Source organism: Hyalella azteca, unplaced genomic scaffold, assembly GCF_000764305.2.
Source record: "Hyalella azteca isolate HAZT.00-mixed unplaced genomic scaffold, Hazt_2.0.2 contig1199, whole genome shotgun sequence".
NCBI classification, from domain to species: Eukaryota; Metazoa; Arthropoda; class Malacostraca; order Amphipoda; family Hyalellidae; genus Hyalella; species Hyalella azteca.
The window spans coordinates 64,296-89,228 of NW_025931526.1; the positions used below are offsets into that span (position 1 = coordinate 64,296).

The 24,933-nt window shown below is 35.9% G+C and overlaps 1 protein-coding gene across 1 annotated transcript in view; it reads left to right on the plus strand.

The window, feature by feature from the left end:
- The first annotated feature begins 5,207 nt into the window (after nt 1-5,207).
- Nucleotides 5,208-24,933, plus strand: part of LOC108681983 (phospholipid-transporting ATPase IF) — a 36,926-nt gene continuing 17,200 nt past the window's right edge. The window contains exons 1-18 of the mRNA XM_047881793.1: nt 5,208-5,289; nt 7,451-7,573; nt 10,302-10,391; nt 12,033-12,197; nt 12,418-12,483; nt 14,490-14,642; nt 15,331-15,411; nt 15,842-15,980; nt 16,942-17,023; nt 17,501-17,667; nt 17,796-18,265; nt 18,898-18,928; nt 19,313-19,428; nt 20,249-20,401; nt 20,839-21,032; nt 21,860-21,963; nt 22,636-22,781; nt 24,751-24,840. Of these exons, the coding sequence (XP_047737749.1) occupies nt 5,266-5,289; nt 7,451-7,573; nt 10,302-10,391; nt 12,033-12,197; nt 12,418-12,483; nt 14,490-14,642; nt 15,331-15,411; nt 15,842-15,980; nt 16,942-17,023; nt 17,501-17,667; nt 17,796-18,265; nt 18,898-18,928; nt 19,313-19,428; nt 20,249-20,401; nt 20,839-21,032; nt 21,860-21,963; nt 22,636-22,781; nt 24,751-24,840 (2,394 nt within the window). The 5' untranslated portion in view covers nt 5,208-5,265. The remainder of the gene's footprint in view (nt 5,290-7,450; nt 7,574-10,301; nt 10,392-12,032; nt 12,198-12,417; nt 12,484-14,489; nt 14,643-15,330; nt 15,412-15,841; nt 15,981-16,941; nt 17,024-17,500; nt 17,668-17,795; nt 18,266-18,897; nt 18,929-19,312; nt 19,429-20,248; nt 20,402-20,838; nt 21,033-21,859; nt 21,964-22,635; nt 22,782-24,750; nt 24,841-24,933) is intronic.

Below are 24,933 nucleotides of genomic sequence, written 5' to 3' on the forward strand. Positions count from 1 at the left end.
AGAGCTGACACTCCGGGCAGAGAGTCACAGAGCTGACACTCTGAGCGGAGCGACGCAGAGCTGGCCAAAACTTTAATTTAATTTGCTGCAGGGATTGTCGTAATTGTCGGCAATTCCAGAAAAACGGCGTAGAATTTCTTGGCAATTGCTTTAAAATTTGCGAGACGCGAGTGCGTGGAAAAAGGGAATCGTTGGCAGCCGTGCTGACGCTGTCTCGGAATAACTTTACGTCTTACTTGATTGTTAGCATCCATTATACCCTTCGTAGGTACTAATGTCATTGTGAAATTTCAAATTTCGAATGTTGCAAAACTCTTTACCTACAGTACTTTACCTACTGTACTTGTTGAATATGTTGAATGTTGAATATTCGAAACGCCGTAAATTAAATTTATTATGAAATTTACCTTGGAAACCTGATTTTCGAAATTTTTATTCCTATAAAAATAATGTTTGGCCAATTGTGAAAAGCAATAAGAAAATTGTTAATAAAAAATACTCTCTGGCCTTCAGTGAAACTTGTTTCAAAATATAGAGGTTTGTGCATATTAACCTCATTTGCACTTATTTGTATAAAAAACGTATTATACAAGGTTAAGTAAATAAGAATGATGGTAAAGTTTTATGATTTTCGGACCCTGAGAGCATGGATGAATGAGCAGCGCCGAGCGTCACTCAGTGCGTGATGGAGAGGCTGGAAACTTGAGAGCTCTTTATGAAGTTCAATAATTCTGATAATTTATTCGTTGGGCAGTCATTTTGGGGCCGTGATGAAAAAAATCCCGTACTGTATGCCGTGATTTGGGATTTTTTAATCACTGAGATGTTCTAATGACAATTGTGATGAGGAAATTTCAATAATAGAAACTTGTAACACCAAATTTAAACGTATAATGTTGAGAGTAATTGACTGAGGAAATCATTTTTGAAACAAATTATGTAATTAAACCGTACGATTTTAAATTTTAACGAACGTAAAAACCATACGCTAGATAGCTCTAGAAAGCGATCGATGAATGTAAATTTTTATTATGAAGATTTATTTAAGAACAATAATTAATTACCTTTCAATTATTTGGTAACCGATGATCAACGTTAGTTTTTTTCAATATACTGGCAAAGCGACTATACAGAGTGACTACAAAGACTACAATTTAATATACAGAGTGACTAACACACAAACAATTCGTTGATGATCCCGTAGTATCGGTTATGTCATTCGACAAAAATACAAAAGAAATACAAAAACGTAAGAAATATCTTATCGCGTCTTAAGTACTTGACTTTAGATAAAGAAGAAATTGCTTCGATGCTATTTTAGTATAAAATTTTTGATATGGTATAATATGTGAGAACGGCTTAGCAAAGGAGTTCGCGACTCAGAAATGCGTTTCCATAGAAAAATTGTTGCAAAGCTGATTCCTGGCTCAAAACGGACTCCCGACTCAAAAATTCATGAATTCAAAGTCTCGAAAATACAGTCGCCGTTCAGAGAATAGACGTTTTCCACACCAAAAAATAAAACCACCCTGAAAGGTGAACGCACTATTTCCCAGTTCCGTTGCGCAGTTTTACTTGCGGTCTTGAAAGTAAATATTTTCCACACCTGTATGGTATCACAGACTGAGTTAGGGTGGAATAATAGAAATGGAAGTATATTTATTCATGATTGAACCAGCATGGTAACTTGGTCAGTTAAAGTATATCTTGGAATGGATTTTACAAAGATAAACTTGTAAAATCCAATAAAATTGCACCTTGTTTTAACAGGCTGAAATTCAAGGATAGTACGTAAAGTTTACGTCATTTTTGGGCGAAAAACTAGCCCTTTCCAGCTGCGATGTCATCCACTCCAGACTGGGATTGGTTGGTGAGATTGTGATGTCATCCTCACCAGACCGTGGTTGGATGTGCCAAAATATGGTATTTTTACGGCTCAATTTAATATCTATCTAGAATTCCACACTGCCAGTGGTTTATGCCCAATATATGACTACTTGTTCACATATTAACCTCAAGAAAGTCCACATTGGGATCAGTTTCACAAAACAAATGTTGTCAAAGTAAATAAAAACGCTTGTATACATACCTTAGTCTCGATGTCAGCAATTTGACTTGACCTGATTGACAGTACGATGTTGAAGGTTGTTTGCTGTATATATATATATACCTGTTCATAGGTCAATAATTTTTACCAACACAACACATGCACATCTCACGTATGATAATCATTTTGCCGAAATAATTTAATTCTAATTCTTCTCGTGAATGACTTGCTACATGTTTAACATTTTTCACAAAATAATGGAGAAGTTTCACTGTGCACAACTTGCACGAGCCAGAGGCAGAAACTGAATCTGAATCTCGGAACTTCCATGGCCTCGCATAAAATTATGAATGTAGTTTCATAGGAATATAGTAATCATGAATATAGAATATCAGTATAGAAGAATATAGAATATAGGATATCATGAATATAGGTTCATAAGAATTACCAAATATATAATTTATATTTAATTTATTTCAAATTGTTCTAAATAAATTGTTATTTGTGAAATTTACCATTTGTAAGAAACGTCTGAAAATGTACGGTACGGGGTATCTTTCATTTTTTATGAAAATCAATCTTCGAAGTGCGACTAAGTTTCATTTGTTCGGAAGCTAATGATTGGGTGTCTAGCTTAGTGGCTATCACCGGGAGAAATATTTACCATTTATTTCTATCCAGTAGCCCTGTTATGGTAAATCGGCCTACCAAGATGACATAGGAGTTTACATAAGACTTAATGTGATGTAAGATGGGAATTTATATTCGCAAGAGGGAGAGTTTTGGAAACAGAATAGAATTATTTGCTTCGAAATTGTGTCATTCATGTGATGTGAAAAACCCTACTCATTGGCTTTTTTTCACATGAAAAATTCTACATTCGTAACTTGGGTCATAACTTGTTGGGCGGAAGCTCCAAGTCTGAACGTTGAGACTGCAGCTCTCAAATATTCGTGCAAAAATGCTTGATGTGTCTCGACTGCAAACTTATAGCTAGAAAATTTGCTATGTCGTATTTTTAATTTAGGGGCTATAGACATATTTTCACAGGCATTTAATTATTCTATGAATAAAATGCATAATTTTACACTCACGTATAGCTAAGTTTGGAATGAAATGATATGTCCACCCTCTAAATTCGACCCTATATAGTGCCCCGTATTCATATATCGCTGTCAAGGTTTTTTGCTCACGTCTAGTTATTAAAATTGGACGAAAAAATAACTTAATTTCTGTTCAAAACTGTAATCCACAAAGCTAGGGAAATATTACGATCTTGAAACGCCGGACGCCGGGCTTATGTGTATTTCGACGAGATTTTATTTATTTCTATACACCGTACACATTATGTTAGGGTTGATGAATGTGACAAAAGCCTGTTAAAAATTTGACAAATGAAGAATATTCCGAATTAAGTTCGAGTAAGCTTATATAAGATCGACTTGAATGTAGGTTGCAATAGGTAACCTACATCCCCAAGTTTATTGTGTGGAACGAGAAAGTAAATTTTATCTAAATAAATTTGTTGATTTATTCTGTGAGTTAGTTAGATTCTTGTACATAAGAAGGTAAAATCGATCTACATTTTTTCATTCAATGGGTTAAATAGTTATACTTTGATGTACATATGCTGGTAAAGCTAACCTTCATTCACACACACGTGAACGGACAGCTGTCCTCGTATGTCTCTATGATAGTAAAAACAAAATACGATATCTCGTGGCCACTCTGGGGCATTCACCAGTGGTCACGATGTCACGTATAAGATAACGGCACCATATCTGTCTTATCTCTCGCTATCGCTAGAACAATGTTAACATAACGAAGGCTCGCGCTGATAGCCTTGGCTAGTTGCAATTCGCCCGTTGCTCTATGCACTCTATTTAGCAAAAGATAAACGTGGTTATTTTAAGACTGTTCATTAACTTACAGGGCATTAACCTTCAGAATTTAAATCCTATAATAGAAAGTGTTATTTTCGTGTATGCCCTGAGATGTTGTCAGTATCCTTCTCATATCCTATCCAGAAATCCTTATACATACGTGATCTGGGACAGAGACATGCCTCACATGTCCCATTCTCAAGGGACAGACATGCTTCTTATGTTACCGCAAATACAATGGTCAAAAATACCGCAGTGGAGCGTGGACTTATTTGGAGCATGGAGATGTTCAGTGCAGCATGGAGATGTTCAATGCAGCATGGAGCTGTTCAGTGCAGCATGCAGATGTTCAGTGCAGCATGGAGATGTTCAGTGCAGCCTGGAGCTGTTCAGTGCAGCATGCAGATGTTCAGTGCAGCATGGAGATGTTCAGCTGAGCATGAAAATGTTCAGTGGAGCTTGGAGGGGTTCATTCTGTTCAATGAATCATGTAAATAAATTTAGTGGAGCATGAAAAAGTTTAGTGGAGATTGAAAAAGTTTGGTGGAGCATGAAAAAGTTTAGTGGAGCATGAAAAGTTTAGTGGAGATTGAATAAGTTTAGTAGAGCATGAAAAAGTTTAGTGGAGAAAATGTTCTATGCAGCTTGTAGATGTTCAGCGTCTTTTGAAAATGTTCAGAGGAAACTTATGTGCGTATAATTTTCCTAGATAATTCGAAATTTTCTGACTTGGAAAATTTTTACTGAATTCAAATGCTCCTCGTCGGAAGTCTTAATTTTCTAGTGATTAATTAGTAAAAAATCTTTTAATTTCTCCACACGAAATTTAAGAAGACAAATGCTCGCATGTAAATGGAGCAGAATTTCAAAAAATTCAACCAAAGGAAATTACTGAAACGTGTGTCTGAAATATTTGCAAGTGTTCTACGTTTGTTAATCATGAATAATTCGGCCGAAAATTTAGAAATCGAATTTCGTTTCACGAAATATTTACAAACACTCAAATTTGCGCATTCGTGTATTGAAGAAACACGACAGGAAACGATCGTATTATTGTACCATGATTATTTTGGAAGAGCTGTTTTCCTTCACCGATGAAAAGAAATAAAGAGACATAAAACGTACATGCTCTAAAGAAAAAGTATTTAGATTATGCATTTCAATTCCGACCAAATTCATATAGAAAAGATTATTCATATTCTTTTTCCTTTATCCATTAACTTTGTAATATTAGTGCTTATTCATTTTTCCCAGTCTCTATCTGTGCGCACGATTGATCATTGATTAGCCGAAAATATCATGAACTTGCAATGAAAAATTAATTGAAAAAGTGAAATGTTTGGTCGGATCAGAAAAAAGGTGAGTTCTGTTGTTCGTAATACAAATTTTATGTTGGATTTACTGAAGAATATGCCCTCAAATATGTTTATTTGATGGAACAATCAATATATTATATTTCAAGATAAAATATAATATATTGATTAATAGAATTTTTAGTACATTTTATTAACCAAACAAAAAAGTGAACTGCCGTCAAGCAACACAATGCGTTACTGCAATATATCTGTCATTTAAGAGAATATTAAGGAGTTCAATGCAATGTTACCGAATAAAAAGAAATATTTGCAAATTCAAGGAAATGTAATAAATAAAACGATAAAACGATATAAAAAAATGTGTACACAAATCATAGAAAATATTAATAAAATTTGGATAAATTATTGAATTTATTTAAATGTTGTTGTATATATAGGGTGTAATACACGGATAACAAGTGTTCGGGCGGCACGACCAGCATAACTTGGTTGAAAGGCCCTCACACGTGTAACACCGCTAAAAGACTCCCGGAACAACCCGCCACTGACTGACGACACATTGTCACAGCGAGAAATTCGCTAAATTAAACATGAGAAAACATGACAAAACCTAATGAATTAACGAGGAAATACTTAAATAACCAAAATCATATTAAGATACAAGGCTAGCGTGAGACAGGCGAACTCACAATAATACAATATACAAATGTTAAAAATTTACACCTTACAACAATGTTATTTAAAAGAACAATTATGAATACGCATTTAATATGCACGACATTATTTGGTAACGAGCCCATAAGTAATATGGCCATAAAATTAAACAAATATTCGAAAAATAAAAACTGCATAATGGACTCGGGCATTGAATTTTGGTACAAATAAAAATGAAAAATATCCATGAAACGAAGAAACTTTTATTTGACCCCAAAAGATGTGGAGGAAAAAGTCATAGTTATATCAAAAAACGTTGTAGTTGCTCACTCTGCAGGAAAATAGGAGGATATCGGTATAAGTACATATATTAAGGGTTAATTTTAACAATAAAGGAATGAGTAACGGTTACAAAAGTTTGCAGTCTGCAATTTAGTAGCCGGTTATGACATTGATGCGGCTGGGTTTGGAGGCCAGTTGCACGGAGCAGCGGATAGGTGCTAGGTGGATTCTTAGGTGGACTCGTATCTGGCAAGTAGGCTACAGATACTCAGATTGAGAAATCTATCGAACAGTACATTCATGAGATTGTTCAATGCTGCCAGTATAATATAGTAATCAAAAGTATAAACAAATTTATTACCTCTATATAGCTCTTTTAATGGAACTATATAAAAGAGTTCTCATAGAGAACTATTAGAATGAAATAAGGGAAAACAGTTTGAGGTGTGTCCACTCGTTGACGGCCTTTCAAGCAAAATCCACCAATCATAGGACAAGAAAATAGAGCGTAAGCACTTACGTTAATTTAGCGAGTTTTGAAAGTATGGACCCTGGGCCATACTTTCAAAACACGCTAAGTGAACGTAAGTACTTACGCTCTATTTTCTTGTCTATGATTGGTGGATTTTGCTTGAAAGACCGTCAATGATTGGCTGATAAACTTACGATCTCTTAACTTTTTTTGAAAGTATAGGCCGTACAGTAAATTTAAACGAGAACGCAAGGGACGCAAACATTTTTAACTCAAAATCAGTAACAAAAAAAGCAAGATTTAGCGTAAGTAGCAAATGGTTATATTCGCACAGTCGTAAGGTTAGTACAACAATAACTTGACTTAGCTAAAGACGATGTGTAATCCTTCCTCTTTATAAGAGACAATCGGAAGTATTATTATGAGGTCAATGAATAATAAATTTTGATACTAGGGCTTCATTGTGACGTAGCTTCATTTTAAAACATAATACCTATAAGCAATTTTTAAAATGACATAATTTAACTTTCCGATACATGTGGTGGGATCCGCAAAAAGTTCCTCCGGGCAGCGCATGGAAAAATCATAACAATTTTCCATGCAGATAAATTTAATTATATACCTACTGATTATAAATTATATTACCATACTTGCATAGTGACTGAGCCCAGAGAAGTTCACAGGCAACACCATTTCTCAAAAGAGACGCGATATTTAAAACAAAAACTGTTCTGGCTGTTCATTAAAGTCATCGTCTTGGACTAAGGAGAAAAATGACCGGCTCTCCATTCCCCAGCGGAAACATGCCACTCTGCGCACCGTGGAGTTCGGGCAGCGGGACCAGTTCTGCACGCTGCCTCTGCACGACCCAGAGCTGAGGCAGAGCAAGTTTGCCTCCAACAGAGTGGTCACCTCCAAGGTTTGTGAAGATGGTAAACATGTGTTTATGTTTACTTGACTGTATTGTATGAGAAATATACAGGGTTATTATTAAATTTTACTGTTTAATTGACTGCATCGTATGAGGAGAAATAAAAATGGTTATTCTAAATGATGGACCTAATTCAATAAATTCGTACATATTTTAGTATAAATTCGAGATAAATAATTTATACACCAAAGGGAAGAGGAAGATTCAAGTTTTTTTTATTTAAAAATGTTCAATATGTCCGTCCCCCTTCTGCTGTATGACAAGCATCTAAAAAGTAGCCAAACTAGTCCCACACGATAAAGCATATCTTCTGTTACTGGGTGCACCGTAGCAGTGATACGGTTCTTCAGATCAACCAGAGTTGCTGGTAGAGGCGGGGCGTAAACAGAGTTGCTGGTAGAGGCGGGACGTAAACAGTGTTGCTGGTAAAGGCGGGACGTGAACAGAGTTGCTGGTAGAGGCGGGACGTAAACAGAGTTGCTGGTAGAGGCGGGACGTAAACAGAGTTGCAGGTAGAGGCGGGACGTGAACAGAGTTGCTGGTAGAGGGGGGACGTAAACAGAGTTGCTGGTAGAGGCGGGACGTAAACAGAGTTGCTGGTAGAGGCGGGACGTAACTGGTAGAGGCGGGACGTGAAGAGAGTTGCTGGTAGAGGGGGGACGTAAACAGAGTTGCTGGTAGAGGCGGGACGTAAACAGCTTCCTTGACATAACCCCATAAGAAATAATCACATGGGGTGAGATCAGGTGATTCTCGGTGGCAGGAGTGTAAAGCCTGATCTTCGTTTCCTATGCGTCCTACCCAACGCTCAGGAAGTGACTGCATATGTGCATTGGAAGTGACTTGAACCTATTAAAATGCGCCCAAACCTGTGTTTAAATATTTAAAAATTGTAAATCTTTCTCTTTCCATTGGTGCATATATTATTTAATTTGAACCCGTAATTAAATAAATAAAATTTTTAAATTGGGTCCATCATTTAGAATAACCCTGTACATTGATTTGTATACAACGAGGCCTGTTGGTACAGTACTGTTTTTAAATTAAGCCGCCGCAGCGCTGACCGTTTAGTGCATGTCGCCAAGCAGCCACATCTGTTGAGAAGCCACAGACGCCACTACTAAACCATCCTAAACCATTTTAAGTTATTACTACTACTACTAAACCATTTTAGGTTATTTTAAAATGCTTCCACCTGTTGAGAATCCAGCAAAATGCGAAGTGCGAGCATCTCTCTGTGCTCCAGGCTCCAAATTCGTTGACATTTATCGCCAAATTAATGAATTGTATGATGAAAACATTATGAGTGATGGAATGTTGCGGAGATGGGTTAGGGTCTTGGAAGATAGGCGCGCAAATACACTGTTAGAAAAAACGGTGAAAAAACGGTCCCACTGGCATTCTAGTGGCCGGTCGCCCCGTAAAAATAAACTGTTTCGCCGTTTTTATCAGACGTTTTACGGATTTTTAGTGTTAAATTAGAATAAAAACGGCGACAAGGTGTTTCTTTTCACGTGCCGACAGGCCACTGAAACGATGGTAATACCGTTAACGGTAATTTTTCTAACAGTGTATTCATGTTGAGGAATGAAGTGGGAAGTCTTCAGTTAATTATTACCGATTATCTGATGGAAATAGTGGACTGTAAAATGAATGAGAACAAACGATTCACATTTTTGCCCTTAGCTGAAGATCTTCCCGCTGTCTTAAGAAGTTATCTTCACGAAATTATCTAATCAGATTGTCACATTAGGCGGCGTTTTTGACGATGACATACGAAATCTTATCCCAAGATATGATAACTACCTTAATATTAATTGGAACTTTGGAATAAATTTACTTGCTGTTTTTAAGTCGAAACGGTACATACTTTAGAAGCATGCCCCTTATATGTATTACTATAAATTATTATATAATTATAAAAATTGTACATTTAGATATATATGTTTATACGGCAATAAAGATCCGTAGTCCGAAAGACCACCTCACATATAATCTTCACAACAATACTCTTAGGCTAACCAACAATGATTACTAGATAATCCTAATCAAATTTGAGCATAAATAAGTACGTGGAAATGGAGTTTGCATCTGTTAATTTGATTAATTTATTAACTAAAAGTGTTTTCGGCGGTAGCTAATGTAAGATATATAACGTCGAAAGTGAAATAAATGAAGATTTGCATTTAGGCATCGCTTTACTTATGAAGTAGAAAGAACATTTCTTCCGAAATAAAATTAATTTAGTCCTCGCAGTAGGACAAGCATTGTGTTAGAAGTTGAACAAACAAAGTCTACGACGTAAAATAAACATAGCCTGTGATGTGAGTAGTGGGAATTTATAAAATAACAAAGATTCATGTACTTTAAACACCAAAATTTAGAAATAAATTGTAATATAGGCAAAGAATCTACCGCAATTAATGATGAGGGCATAGAGTTAGCTTTAATATTATGGGTGCATTGCAACGATGAGGCGGAACTGGAAATAGAGATATGTATTCGTAATTGACCGAATACAAGCAGCCTGAAAGAATCAAACTTTAGAATTTACAAGCATATTCAAAGCTCTGAGTTAAACACAAACTTCAAAATACATAAATTTATTAAAGTGTGTTGTAAATTTTTTAAAAAGTTACTAGACATAATTTTTCGAGTAAATGAACTCTGTTGCATATTCTATGGGTAGCTCAAGTAATCCTTTTGTTGTTTCCAGTACACGCTGCTCACGTTCCTGCCCAAGAATCTTTTCGAACAATTCAGAAGAATGGCGAACTTCTACTTCTTGGTGGTCGCCATCGTACATGTGAGTTTACATATATTAGGAGTAAAGGGTATAGATAAATATGTTTACGTATTACCCATGACACTAGTCACATGTATTAGTAAACAAACATACGTATTACAATAGTCCCAATTGATTTTATGGTAAATGAGTGTACGTATCACTAGTGTAAATAGTCACGTGTGTGAATAAATATGTATGCGTACTGTCCATGTGAATATTAATGTGTTTTAGTTAATCTATACAAGTATTATTCAGCTAAAGAGTTACGTGTATGAGTAAATGTGTTTACTATTTAAATGTATGTACCATGACGAGCTGGCATGTACCATTCGATGGAAACAATGCCGAAGTAAAGTACATATAGAAATAATATTTTTAAACTCTAATACTACTGTACGATTTCAATACAAGAGAATTGAAGCCAATCACCCTTTATTCCCAGTGGTCCTTGTGCTTGTGCTTTTACTAATTTTTTTCCAGTTATCAGTATAAGTTATCCTGACAGATTCTACCGCAATTAAACATATTCGACGGAAGCAATGACAATAAAACTTAAATACAAAAATTTTGTTTAACTTTCGGACAATAGGCATTAAACTACAACTAAAATATTTAATTTGATTTAAATATCATGCAGTTGTTGACAATCTTAACATAGCTAAAATTAGGACTATTCTGCTAATTTTATTCTTATTTAAATTTATTTTAAATTAGCATTAATTTTTTTCAATTAATAATTTCAATTACAGGATACAAGCAATAAAAATGAAAATGAAATTGAGAAATTGTTAAATATACTGGACACTGGCAATCACAATACGATTATAATGGAATTTTTTTTAACTATTGAACTTATGCAATCGGAAAAAGGCTGATAGCTGCTAGCGGTTTCAGCGTTTATTCTTAACAGGTCTGTCGCTGATTCCTAACATCGCAGAACATAAATAAATAGCACTCCACTAATAAATAACACTCCACTAATAAATAACACTCCACTAATAAATAACACTCAATATTAATAATTGTACCAAAATAAATATCAACAACGATTACAGTTAAGCATCGACTCCCCGATCTCGCCCCTGACGATTATCCATTTGCATATAACTACATATAATTTACATATAACTACATATAATTAACATTTTACTACAACAATTCCAGTTGAGCATCGACTCCCCGATCTGCCCCCTGACAAGTATACATTTGCATATAACTACATATAATTTACATTTAACTACAACGGTTACAGTTAAGGATCGACTCCCCGATCTCCCCGCTGACGAGTATCCATTTGCATATAACTACATATAATTTGCATATAACTACATAAAATTTACATTTTACTACAACAATTCCAGTTGAGTATCGATTCCCCGATCTCACCGCTGACAAGTACACATTTGCATATAATAATGAATGTTTGTTGCATTCGAAACGTCGATAATAAATAAGAATTACTTCCTGAAACTTGCCTTTTAATCTACCGTCATCCGAAGAAAAGTTCCACTCACTGATAATATAAATCAACGAATTCTCTGGTCATCGACCGCACGTGTGTAAACAAGTAAATCCTGACATCTAATAATAATTTACATATAACTACATATAATTTGCATAAAACTACATATAATTAACATTTTACTACAACAATTCCAGTTAAGCATCGACTCCCCGATCTCCCCCCTGACGAGCATCCTGCCGCTGTTGTTCGTGGTGAGCGTGACGGCAGTCAAGCAGGGCTATGAGGACCTTAAGCGCCATGCCGAGGACGACAAACTCAACCATGCACCAACCATCGTCGTCAGGGACGGCAAGGAAAAGGTGTGCGATTTTTTCTTTTATAAAAATTTGTGTAATTTTTATATTGAAAAATGTAAGTAATTTTATTTGATTTATAGCGCCACACCGAGGATGACAAACTCAACCATGCACCAACCGTCGTCGTCAGGGACGGCAAGGAAAAGGTGTGGGATTTTTTCTTCTATAAAAATTTGGGTAATTTTTATGTTGAAAAATGTAAGTAATTTTATTTGATTTATAGCGCCATGCCGAGGACGACAAACTCAACCATGCACCAACCATCGTCGTCAGGGACGGCAAGGAAAAGGTGTGCGATTTTTTATTCTTTAAAAAACTTGGGTAATTTTTATATTAAAAAATGGAAGTAATTTTATTTGATTTATTTTAAAATAAATCAGAATTATTCTTGTTATTTCGACTTACATGTAATAATAGAAAAAATTTAGTTCACATATTATCACAAATATCATAATCACGAAATATTGATAAACAATTTCCCTGAAAAAAATCGCAAACGACTTATTTTTTCCTGTGTGTTTTGATTTTGGCATTAAAAAATTTCTAATTCATATGAAAATCAAACGCAAATAAATACAGTGGTAATTATTGTACCCATAATATAGTTATTAGGTGAGGCTTGCCTAATTTATCATAACTCATTAATATTTTACCATCAAACACCACTCCAACGAACACTAAATTATCTCCAATAAATTCCATGATTTCTAGGCCGAACACCTCAATAGATCCACCAATCACAACTCCATCAAACACCATAGCATCTCTATCAAACACTACTCAAACAAATAACACAACACTAAATTAATATCTCTAAACGTAATATTGTATAACAGTCCGCGTAGTGTAATATCATATAATATCTTTCCAAAGCACCACAATATCACCAATATATATTTCATATTGAATACTGGATAATATCTCTTCAAATAAACATAATATCTCCATAATATCTAATATTAAATTATGTAAAATATCTCTTCAAATAAACATAATATCTCCATAATATCTGATAAGTAACATTGTATAATATATCAATACAAAACATCACAATATCTTGACGAGAACAACACGCAGTGTGTATATCACGCAGGAGCCTCCAATTGACGCAGGACAAAGGCTCTGCGCCGGACTAATATTACCTAGCAAGTTTATTGAGCTTACGCTTAATTAACTGTATTGGCAGCCAGCCTCTTAGCTAATGCCGCCCCCTGCAGTATAACCCTTGCTGGGAGCTTTATGTTCTGTGAAGCAAGGCAAATTAATATTGCTCACGCCATCGCAACACGAATACAATGCTTATGTAATAGGTATACAATGCCTTTGCAACAGGTTTGCAATAACCGCAACAGGCATGCAATGCCTAGGCAACAGCAAAATTATGCCTTTGAACAGGTATGCAATAATTCGCAACAGGTATATAATTACCCCTAAACATGTAATTTTCTACAGGAATACGAAGAGTTTTCACCGGATGCATCGTTCCCTTAGCATCATATGTCACATTGTAGCCATGCTATTTGCAACCATAATCTCTGCTAATCAGAATGTCTAGCAATTTGTACAGCCTGTGTCCCCTGGATTAATACGCAGACGATCAGAAGTAAGTCTCCCTAATTAATACGCAGTCCCTCAAAAGTGAGCCTCCCCATTAATTCACTGACTATCAGAAGTGAATTTCCATAACAATACGCAGACTATCATACGTAAAGAGATGGCGATGAGGAATTAGGTTGAGGGTTTAGGCCTAATAAAATAAATAAAAATCCCGAAAAACTATTTTTGTCGAGTGATGCAGACCATCAAAAGGAAGGAGCTTGTGGTGGGTGACGTGGTGAGGTTGAAAGCTAATTAATACACCGACCACAAGAATCGTGAGTCTCCCTACTAATACGCAGACCATCAGAAATGAGGAGCTGGTGGTGGGTGATGTGGTTAGGGTGGGAGCCAATTAACATACCTATCACAGGAATTGTGTCTCCCTACTAATACGCAGACCATCAGAAGTATGTCTCCCTACTAATACGCAGACCATCAGAAGTGAGGAGCTGGTGGTGGGTGACGTGGTTAGGGTGGGAGCCAATTAACATACCGACCACAAGAATCGTGAGTCTCCCTACTAATACGCAGACCATCAGAAGTGAGGAGCTGGTGGTGGGTGATGTGGTGAGGGTGGTGGCCAATTAACATACCTATACAAGAACTGTGTCCCCCTACTAATACGCAGACCCTCAGAAGTATGTCTCCCTACTAATACGCAGACCATCAGAAGTAAGTCTCCCTACTAATACGCAGACCGTCAGAAGTGAGGAGCTGGTGGTGGGTGACGTGGTGAAGGTGGGGGCGGACGAGCAGATACCGTGCGATATGCTCCTCCTGCTCACATCAGACGGTGCGCACAAATGCTCTGCCACGACCGCCAACTTGGATGGAGAGACAAACGCTAAGGTGCACGACTTTGATCCCTTGCTTATTAACGTAATTTGTGTATATTGTTTATTAATTTTACATAAATTTTCAAATTTGTTTTATTTTTCAATGGGATTCACAATAAATTCGTGCTCTTGTTCGCAATAAAACGTGAATTTGTGTATATTGTTGATTAATTTTACATAAAATTTTTAAATTGTTTGATTTTTCAATGGGGTTCAAAACAAATTCGCAAAATTGTTCACAATGAAATTTTCTTTGCCACTGTTGTATCACTATTGTCAGGTTGTTCCAAGTAAATTTTTATTCGCGTGTAGTTTACTGATAAAATAATTTTTTATTGTCGTAATAGATAGAGCATGAGAGTAAACTTTTACAGGACAACCGTTCTACAGAATAAGATTTAGGAGAGAGAGATTTCAGATCAAAGAGATTATCAGATCTCAGAGATTATAAATTATATATTCAGTGAGGCTGCTTGGATACCATGCTTTAAAATGTTGCCAAAGAAAGTTAGCATATCTAAACTGAATTTCCTATGAATGTTCATAAAATTAATGGAATTTTTATTTTGAGTATATTGTACTATTACGGTAAATTATAATCCTATCGAAAACTTTGTATGAATTTCATAGCAATTTGAATTATTCAAATACAATATCACAAATTTTTATTATAGCTACGTCCATTACCCATTTCTCATCAGATGTACGAACAGCCAGAGTCGCTCAAGGAACTAACGAGCTTCCGAGAAGTAGCCAGCCTCAGTGGCATCGTTCAGGCTCAGGTCAGCGTTTAGCGAGTCTCGTCGAATATTGAAACAAAATATTTTATTCGAGTTTTTCAATTTTAGTTTGGGGATCAGTTTTCGGTTACCACGCTAGCGTCATAATCATCAAACCTTAGAGTTCTTAACTTTAATCTTTAAAAATCTTAAATCTCTTAATATGTAAATTGGATTATTTGCCAACACTAATAAGAATTTGAATATAAATGTCTTACCAGACTCTGTATAAGTTCATTCTGCTTGGGCTGAAATGAATAAAAATTTTGTACATTGATTTCAGGACTTGCAGAAAATGCGAATTTTAACTTGTACCTTAAATACTTTTTTTTGCAGTAGGCAAAATCCATAAATAGGCCTACGTTGAATTATTTTCTGCATTAGACATCAAAGGAATTAAATATCACTAACAACAATTAAATTATATTTACAGGCTCCTCACCCGAATTTATACGACTTTAAAGGACAGATGGAGACCCTGGACAGCCGTGCGGCCGTGGCCAGTTGCTCTCTGTCGACTGAACACCTCCTGCTCAGGGGGTCGAAAATGGTTGGTCACCAACACATATACGGTAAGTAAATTGAGGAAGCTCACGTATTATGCAATATACTGAAAACAACGGCAGTGGCAAGCCGTTCCCTGTCGACTGAACACATATACGGTGAGGGAATTGATGAAACTCACGTATGACCATATAATATACTGAAAACAACGGCAGTGGCAAGTCGTTTCCTGTCGACTGAACACATATACGGTGAGTTAATAGATGAAACTCATGTATGTCCATACAATATACATAACACAATAGTTTAATACGGTAGTGGCAAGCCGTTCTTTGTCGACTGAACACATATACGGTGAGTTAATTGATAAAGCTTACGTACGACCATACAATATACGTAACACACTGGTTTAATACGGCAGTGGCAAGCCGTTCCGTGTCGACTGAAAACATATACGGTGAGTTAATAGATGAAGCTTACGTACGGCCATACAATATACGTAACACAATAGTTTAATAAGGTATTGGCAAACCGTTTCTTGTCGACTGAACACCTATACGGTGAGTTAATAGATTAAGCTTACGTACGACCATACAATATACGTAACACAATAGCTTAATACGGTATTGGCAAACCGTTCCTTGTCGACTGAACACCTATATGGTTAATAAATTAATTTTTTTTCAGATTTCGGAGTTAAGATGTTGCCGCGCATTGTAATGTATACAATTAAATAGCCATTGTTTATGGTGATAGTGTAAATTGATTATCAATTAAAAGTGTTTGCATAGATTATGAATTGGGCCTTGACAATACGATGATATCCTACCCATAAAATATCCAAATGTAATCTATTAAAAAAGTGGGATATATAAACAGAATGAAATTTAAAGACAGTCTATTTCTTTCTTGTCACGAATATTTATTGCATACAAATGAATGAATTGTCTTTGTTTATCAGACACTTAATTTCAAAACTGTTTTGTATGTGAGGATAAAAAGGCCAAAACTTAACAAATGTTCCCGCAGGGCTTGTACTCTACACGGGCAAGGAAACAAAGATGATACTTAATACAAAGATGAAAACCGGAAAATTTTCCACCATTGAGAGGCAAGTAATTTAAACCCCCCCAAATTAAGAATTAATAAATAATGAAATAAGCCAGTTAAAATTTTCGTGAGCAATACATTCTAATTTATACGAATAACGTACGGTAATTTGTGAACCTTTCACCGTCAAAATTTTTAATTTACGGCGGAGATTATTCCGCATGGTGAAGTCTTAAACGATTGAATAATAATGACATACGAGCATGACATTAATCATGTGCGATTCCTTAATACCGGCCTACTTTATTGATAAAATAATCAATAAAAAATAATCTGAATTATTTTTCTATATTATAGGTCTGCATCATACTTATTAGATCTGATATATTTTATATTCCATCCCCATTCATTCTTCAATGGATTAATTCATTTGAGGTAATGAATTTCAGTTATAATTAATTCATGTCCACATTATATTATTTGAAATAATTTCCTAGTTCAAATGTTCAAACCAGGTTTAAATAAAGCATCTGTACAGGTCCATGAACACATACCTGCTGCTCTACCTGGTCCTAATGCTCTCCTGGATCGTGATCTGTACCATCTTAAAGTACCAGATGTATGGTAACGATAAGCTCGGTAAGTACCAGATGTACGGTAACGATAAGCTCGGTAAGTACCAGATGTATGGTAACGATAAGCTCGGTAAGTGCCAGATGTACGGTAACGATAAGCTCGGTAATTACCAGATGTACGGTAACGACAAGCTCTGTAAGTACCAGATGTACGGTAACGATAAGCTCGGTAAGATCCAGATGTACGGTAACGACAAGCTCTTTTTAAATACCATATGTACGGTAACGAAAAGTTCGGTAAGTACCAGGTGTACGGTAACAACAAGCTCGGTAAGTACCAGATGTACGGTAACGATAAGCTCGGTAAGTACCAGATGTATGGTAACGATAAGCTCAGTAAGTACCAGATGCACGGTAACGTCAAGCTCAGTAAGTACCAGATGTACGATAACGATAAGGTCGGTAAGTACCTGATGTATGGTAACGATAAGCTCGGTAAGTACCAGATGTATGGTAACGATAAGCGCGGTAAGTACCAGATGTATGGTAACGATAAGCTCGGTAAGTGCCAGATGTACGTTAAAGATAAGCTCGGATATTACCAGATATACGGTAACGACAAGCTCGTTGAGTACCAGATGTACGGTAACGATAAGCTCGGTAAGATCCAGATGTACGGTAACGACAAGTTCTTTTTAAATACCATATGTACGGTAACGATAAGTTCGGTAAGTACCAGGTGTACGGTAACAACAAGCTCGGTAAGTACCAGGTGTACGGTAACGATAAGCTCGGTAAGTACCAGATGTACGCTAACGACAAGCTCGTTAAGTACCACATGTACGGTAACGATAAGAGACTAGCCATGTATGCACCTACTGTTCAATGCAGAGTGTTTTTGGTTCCATTTGTGTGAGAAGAAGTCTTTTAGGTCCAACGATATCCTCTTGAATAGCTTGCTACCTGACAGTGCACCTCTAAAATTATCGTTATGTAGTTAAATGCCATCTATGTGCCCTCGTTGTTCTGGGATAACTGAATCTCATCTATGCCACATCCTAACGACTCCTGAGAGCAAATATCTTTACATGTTACGGTCAACCACACTGACGATATTCTAGGAGAAAATATGTTTCTACTTTGAACAAACGTCAAAAGCCCCTTAATTGCATCACCCTAATAAGAAGACCATACCAGAGGGCATGTGGAGCTACCGTATCATTTTCCCCTATTATAAGTACCCTGTACTAGCCGGCATGTGTGCTCCACATACCTTTTCCTCCTCTAATAAGTACCCTGTACCAGCCGGCATGTGAGGTAGCTGATACCCATCTCCCTCTACGTCACCCTAGGTGGGTAGCTGATACCCATCTCCCTCTACGTCACCCTAGGTGGGTAGCTGATACCCTTCTCCCTATACGTCAAACACTCACCCCATTTTTCGATAATATTTTTCCCATTTGTAAGCAATGCAAATCCCATTTGTAGTTAAAACTCGCCAATTTGTAGGTAACCTTCATCCCATTCTTAGGTAATACTTCACTCACTGTGCAAATAATTTAATTAACGATCAGAGCCTTCCAATTTATTGCGGTTTCTGAATAATGAGATCAGATATTAATAAAAATTGTTAGAAACATACCGTTTCATCGCAAATAATGGATATTATTTATCAAAATTTAAAATATAAGTACATGCAGTAATTTTACGTACTGGGAGAACTTCCGAGATGTATTTCTAATGGAAAATTTTATTCAAGTATGAAATTTTAACAGAAATGCAGAAATTCGGCGGCGCCATGTTCTTTGAGTGGGACGAAGAGATGAGGCAGGGGGAGGGGGGCGACCCTCCTAAGTGCAACACTTCAGATCTCAATGAGGAGCTTGGCCAGGGGGGGGGGGGGGGGCTGCCCCTCAGGTGAAACTCTCTTGATGTTAATGAGGAGCTCGGCAGTTTGAAGAGGGGGTTGGGGGGATTACCCCCCCAGGTGCAATAATTCTCATCCTAATGAGGAATTTAGCCCGCGGATGGGGCGGTGCGACAGCTGCTTGTGGAAGAGTTTTATAATCCTGTGCTGGTAGACACATAAAGTTATAAAGTTATAAACATAAGTTATAAAGGCCTTTATTGTTCGATTGTGATCCATGTCTTTAGTGCGGTGTTTTGGGTGGAGTCTGGCAGTTAGAGTTCTTTCAAAATTCATATTAAATGGGAATAAATATCCAAACTAAGTATACAGGTATACATAGATTCGAATAAGCCTTCAATCGGCATATTTCTAATATAGACGTATTAAATGCAGTTTATCACAGCTGAAACTTTCGCAAAGAAAACTGTACTCGTTCATACAGTATGTACAAAAATTTTCATCATGATAATAATAAACATTTCTTGAATTTTTCCAGTGGCCATCAACAATACTTCAATTCTTGGTCTTTGAATGTTTGTTCTTAGCCATGACTCGAGCGTAATCGTATATTTAACAATAATAAATAAAATTTAGAAAAAAATTTCAATTTAATGAACGGTTATGACAGTGAACGGTCATAACAATGACATTACATGAAATGGTCAACTTTAACGCGAGTGTAGCGAGTCTAGGGCAGAAGCTCACGCACACCGGAAAATATGTTAGAGTCAATAAGCTGGAAAATATGTTTATCTCGTCGGTGTGATAAGAAGAATTAGTTAATAATAAATATTTTGCGCAGATTGAGTACCTGTTCTGCGACAAGACGGGCACGCTAACGGAGAACCGCATGAGCTTCCGACGTTGCAGTGTGGGCACGAGGACGTACGTTCATTCCAGAGGGAGACTGTGGCACGGGCACGGGCAGCAACGCGAGCCCGTCACGTCCTTTACGGTGAACTGCGGGGTTGTATTTAATGGGAGAATATTAAGGCATTGCAAAACTGGGAGGCAAAAGAAAATTCTATGTATATGATGGTAAATATTCATTTAAATCAGAGGGCTTATGAAAAATTTTTCTTCATCTTGAAACGCGAGTTGAATTAAATTTCTAAGCTCCATTTTCAATGTAAGCATGAACAGCTCTTTGCTCCTGCAGTTAACGTGCGCTAGTTTTGCTCTTTTTACAAGTTTCATTATTATTATAACGACATTTATATTATTCTCATTGTTTGGGATAATTCTCAAATTGCAGTGAAAATCGATAACGGGCAAGAAAGGGCAATTCTACGGCTCTATAATAATATATATTTTTATTCATTTTTTAAAATATCGTGTCTATTCTGGCGTAATTTTCATACATAGGATGTTTTACGTAGACTTAATTTGCAGGGAGAAATGGTGCAGTTCTTCACAAGTCTGTGTCTATGCAACACAGTGCAGACGATGTTAACTGAGGCAGGCAGTAACCCTAGCTACGTCCCCGACGTCTCGTCTACTGGACACTCCATTCAACTGGCGGCCATTAAACGCAAGTACATCTCGACGAGTCCTGATGAAGTCGCCCTTGTCGAAACCTGCGCCAAGTGAGTGAATATTTATTTATTTACTGATAATGCTATTTTACATTACCTTAATTACATTAAAATTCATACTAGTACATTACTTTATTTTACTTATTACTACAATCATACTCGTATTTTTCTATACTTCACTTCCTTCCATACCCATACATGTATTTAGCTTTTCTTTACTTACTTCTAGTCTCATACTAGTATCTTACTATATTTTACTTAGTTTTCATACGCAAACTACTATTTTACAATACTTTATTTACTTGCATGCTCATATTTTTAGGTTATTTGATAAAAACAACGTGTCCGACTGAATTTTCATAATAGACTTATCTTAATTTGCAAACAGAATTTTTTAAATACTGCAACCTCATATACCTTTCCGTAAATATTAAAATAATATGTAATTTCTTTAAAATTGAAATGAAAGTTCAACTTATTCGGAAAAAAATGTTGCTAAAAGTTCTCTAATGCACATTTTTTAATCGAATGTGAAGCGGACAGTTACTTAAATAAAGGTTAAATTTTCCGTAGACTGTATGCATTCTTTGAGCAAACTTTCGAATCGACGAAGCAGGTGTTAAGGAAAGCTTTGACAGATTAATTAATGCAGTGCAAGCATTAAATCTCATTTAAAAATGATTAACCTTTTCTTATCAAATCTGCCAGTGGAATTACTTCATTTGACAGCTGGGACTATTGCATTAGAGTCAATCAATGAGTAAGACTTAAGTAATGGACGTAATAATGAGGTAATGTACGGTACGTAATGGACGTAATTGAGTAATTTTTTACTTAATAAGTACTGAAGCATATTATACTACCTCCTAATTACGCAGGTACGGTATTGTTCTACTGGGTACGCAGGAAGGTACGGTGTCCGTGGACGTGCTGGGGAAGAAAAAGACGTACAAACTCAAGCACATCTTCCATTTCCGTTCTGGTGAAAATTAGCTTGTAAATATGCAAATAATTAATATCTTGTAAGCTTTTGAAAATATTAAATTCATGTATGTTGATAATATTATGGAATTTGCATTATTCACGATTTTATGATAAGTTTATAATAGAAAATATCATGTAATATCATTTCAGCAGAAGCGTACAATGTATATGCATTGAGTAATTTATTTTTATTAAAATAAAATAATAAAAAATTTAGATAAAAATTGTTCGTACTTAACTGTGCACGACATTATAACGTATTCAGGGACTTAACAATCATTGCAATCATTTCGTGCCGACGGATAGATGAAACAGAACAAATTTGTCGAGTCACTGCTGCTCAAAATTTGGGACGTTTTTTGAATTAATTTCAAAGTCTTTATTCTTTTCTTTTCTATATTAACTATAGAGAAGAAACGTTAATGGCAAACGTTAATAAAAATATCCTTGGATACTATAACTGATTATGGCTAAAAAACTCATTCAAAATTGATCACGATTAAGAAATGAACTTCTTCAATCTGAAATGTTTATTACGTTTTATTGTTTAGACCACAATAGCCATAAATTTACTGGCAAACTTCATCAATCGCAAATATTAATGTTGCTGTATTATGCATCGAAAATTAAAGTATTATTGTTACCTAAACACGAGAATTTCTGTGTGCAGAGCGGCAGAGAATGTCAGTGTGCGTACAGGCTGAGTCAGGCGACACGTGGCTGCTGAGTAAGGGGGCAGACTCTGCTATTCTGCCGCGCTGCTCTGGCGGGACAAACCTACAGAAAACTAAGGAGCATCTACACAGTTTTGCTGTGGTGAGTTTAGTGGTGAAATGTGGTGAGTTTAGTGGTGAAATATGGTGAGTTTAGTGGTGAAATAAGGTGAGTTAGTGAGGAAATATGGTGAGTTTAGTGATGATATTTGGTGATTTTGGTGATGAAATATGGTGAGTTTAGTGATGAAATATGGTTAGTTTAATGATGACATTTGGTGACTTTGGTGATAAAATATGGTGAGTTTAGTAATGAAGTATGGCGAGTTATGTGATGAAATATGATGAGTTAGTTGATGAAATATGGTGAGTTAGGAGAAGAAATATGGTGAGGAAGGTACTGAAATATGGTGAGTAGGGTGTCGAGATGTGGTGAGTTCTGTTTTAAAAGAAAATGACCATAATGTTTCACAAGCTCAATAATAATGCATAAGCATTATTAGCATAATGTTTAACAAGCTCAATTCTGTGCAATATCTTAATTTGATGAATTGTTCAATTAATAATGAAATAGTGGCCAAATTAGTGTCCTTTCTTCACCACCGTTTACCATTGCTAGAATAGAATCTTTATTCACCTCGTGGATATTAACGTAGTTAATTTTTTAAACAATTTCCATTTATTTCCTTTACATGATAAAATTGTTGGTAGTTAGGTAACATTATTCAAGTTCAACGTTCAAATATTATGATATATGCCTTTGTATTGTTGGGGCTCTCTGAACCACCAACTAGCCTACATGATCGTATAGGTTTATTCATTAATGCACGATAATCAAAACACTTTATTACATAACACTTTTAAATGAACAAATAAACAATAAAGAATAACATCGGCAGATCAACACTAACACTTCATCTTGGATTCTTTGCTTGCGAGCCTAACTCTCCATTTTGGGTGTAATTCTCCGATATGAGGCTAAATTTCCATTTTGAGGCTTTCCTATAAAAGAACCAAATAAAAATAGATAAATAACTGACAGTAAACAAACATTAAAACACATATAAACTCTAAATATTCACAAATCTATCCCGCATCAAATCTATTCACATATATATTTACATATTCACAATCTAACACAGCACATACCTCCGCTCCGGCTTTCCACGACAGAATAATCTAATCACCTCCTCCTTCCGCACTTAGCCTCCCGTAAACTCTAAACTAAAATGACAATTTAAAATTCCGGACTATAAACAAATTATACAATCAATACTCCGATATATAAATAGCAATCATTTCTATCCCTTACAGTATCTACACATATTCACATGTTTTCACTATAATATGTACTTGTAATATCTATTAGTAGTTCAGAGCTGGTGAAATATTATTATAACCGGCACGTTCATGTGAATTTAATGTTTTGAAGAAGAAATTAGAACTCACAATTTAATTAATTTCAGGTCTATAAATTATCTCAAAAACTGATAGTTAATTTCACTTAACTTTTAAGCTCTCACGTCACTGACGACGGCATTGGAAACCTTTCAAAAGTTCTAATCAGTTTTACATTAATTAATAACTTTAAAGTTTCATAAATTGATGATAAATATCTTATAAATATGGCGAGCCTGCAGTCAGAAAAATAAATGCGTCAAAATATCCAAACAGTGGAAAAATTTTCTACCCTCATAACAAGTAGAGGAGATGCGTAGCTTTGATACACCTTTTTGCCGGCCCAAACAGGGTTTGGATGACCCACTTAAGAACAACATGTGCATCACAATTTGGGTTCATACTTTCAAAATTCGCTAAGTGAACGTAAGTACTTACGCTCTATTTTCTTGTCTCTGATTGGTGGATTTTGCTTGAATGGCCGTCAATGATTGGCTGATGAACTTACGATCTCTTAACTTTTTTTGAAGGTATAGGCCGCCGTCTTGTCTATGATTGGTGGATTTTGCTTGAAAGGCCGTCAATGATTGGCTGATTAACATACGATCTCTTAACTTTTTTTTAAGGTATAGACCCTGAACAAAGTATTTAGTTCTGCGAGGGTGTCTGTGCAGGATGGCCTGCGTACGCTGGTCGTGGCCTGCAGGAAGATAACAGAGGCTGAGCTGCAGGCCATATCTCTGGACCTGGCGCAGGCTAACAAGGTCAGACATTTTAATTTCTCTAATAAATGTAATGTAATGTAATTAAAAAATGTAGTGTAAATAAAATTATGTAATACAGTAGGTAATTTTGAG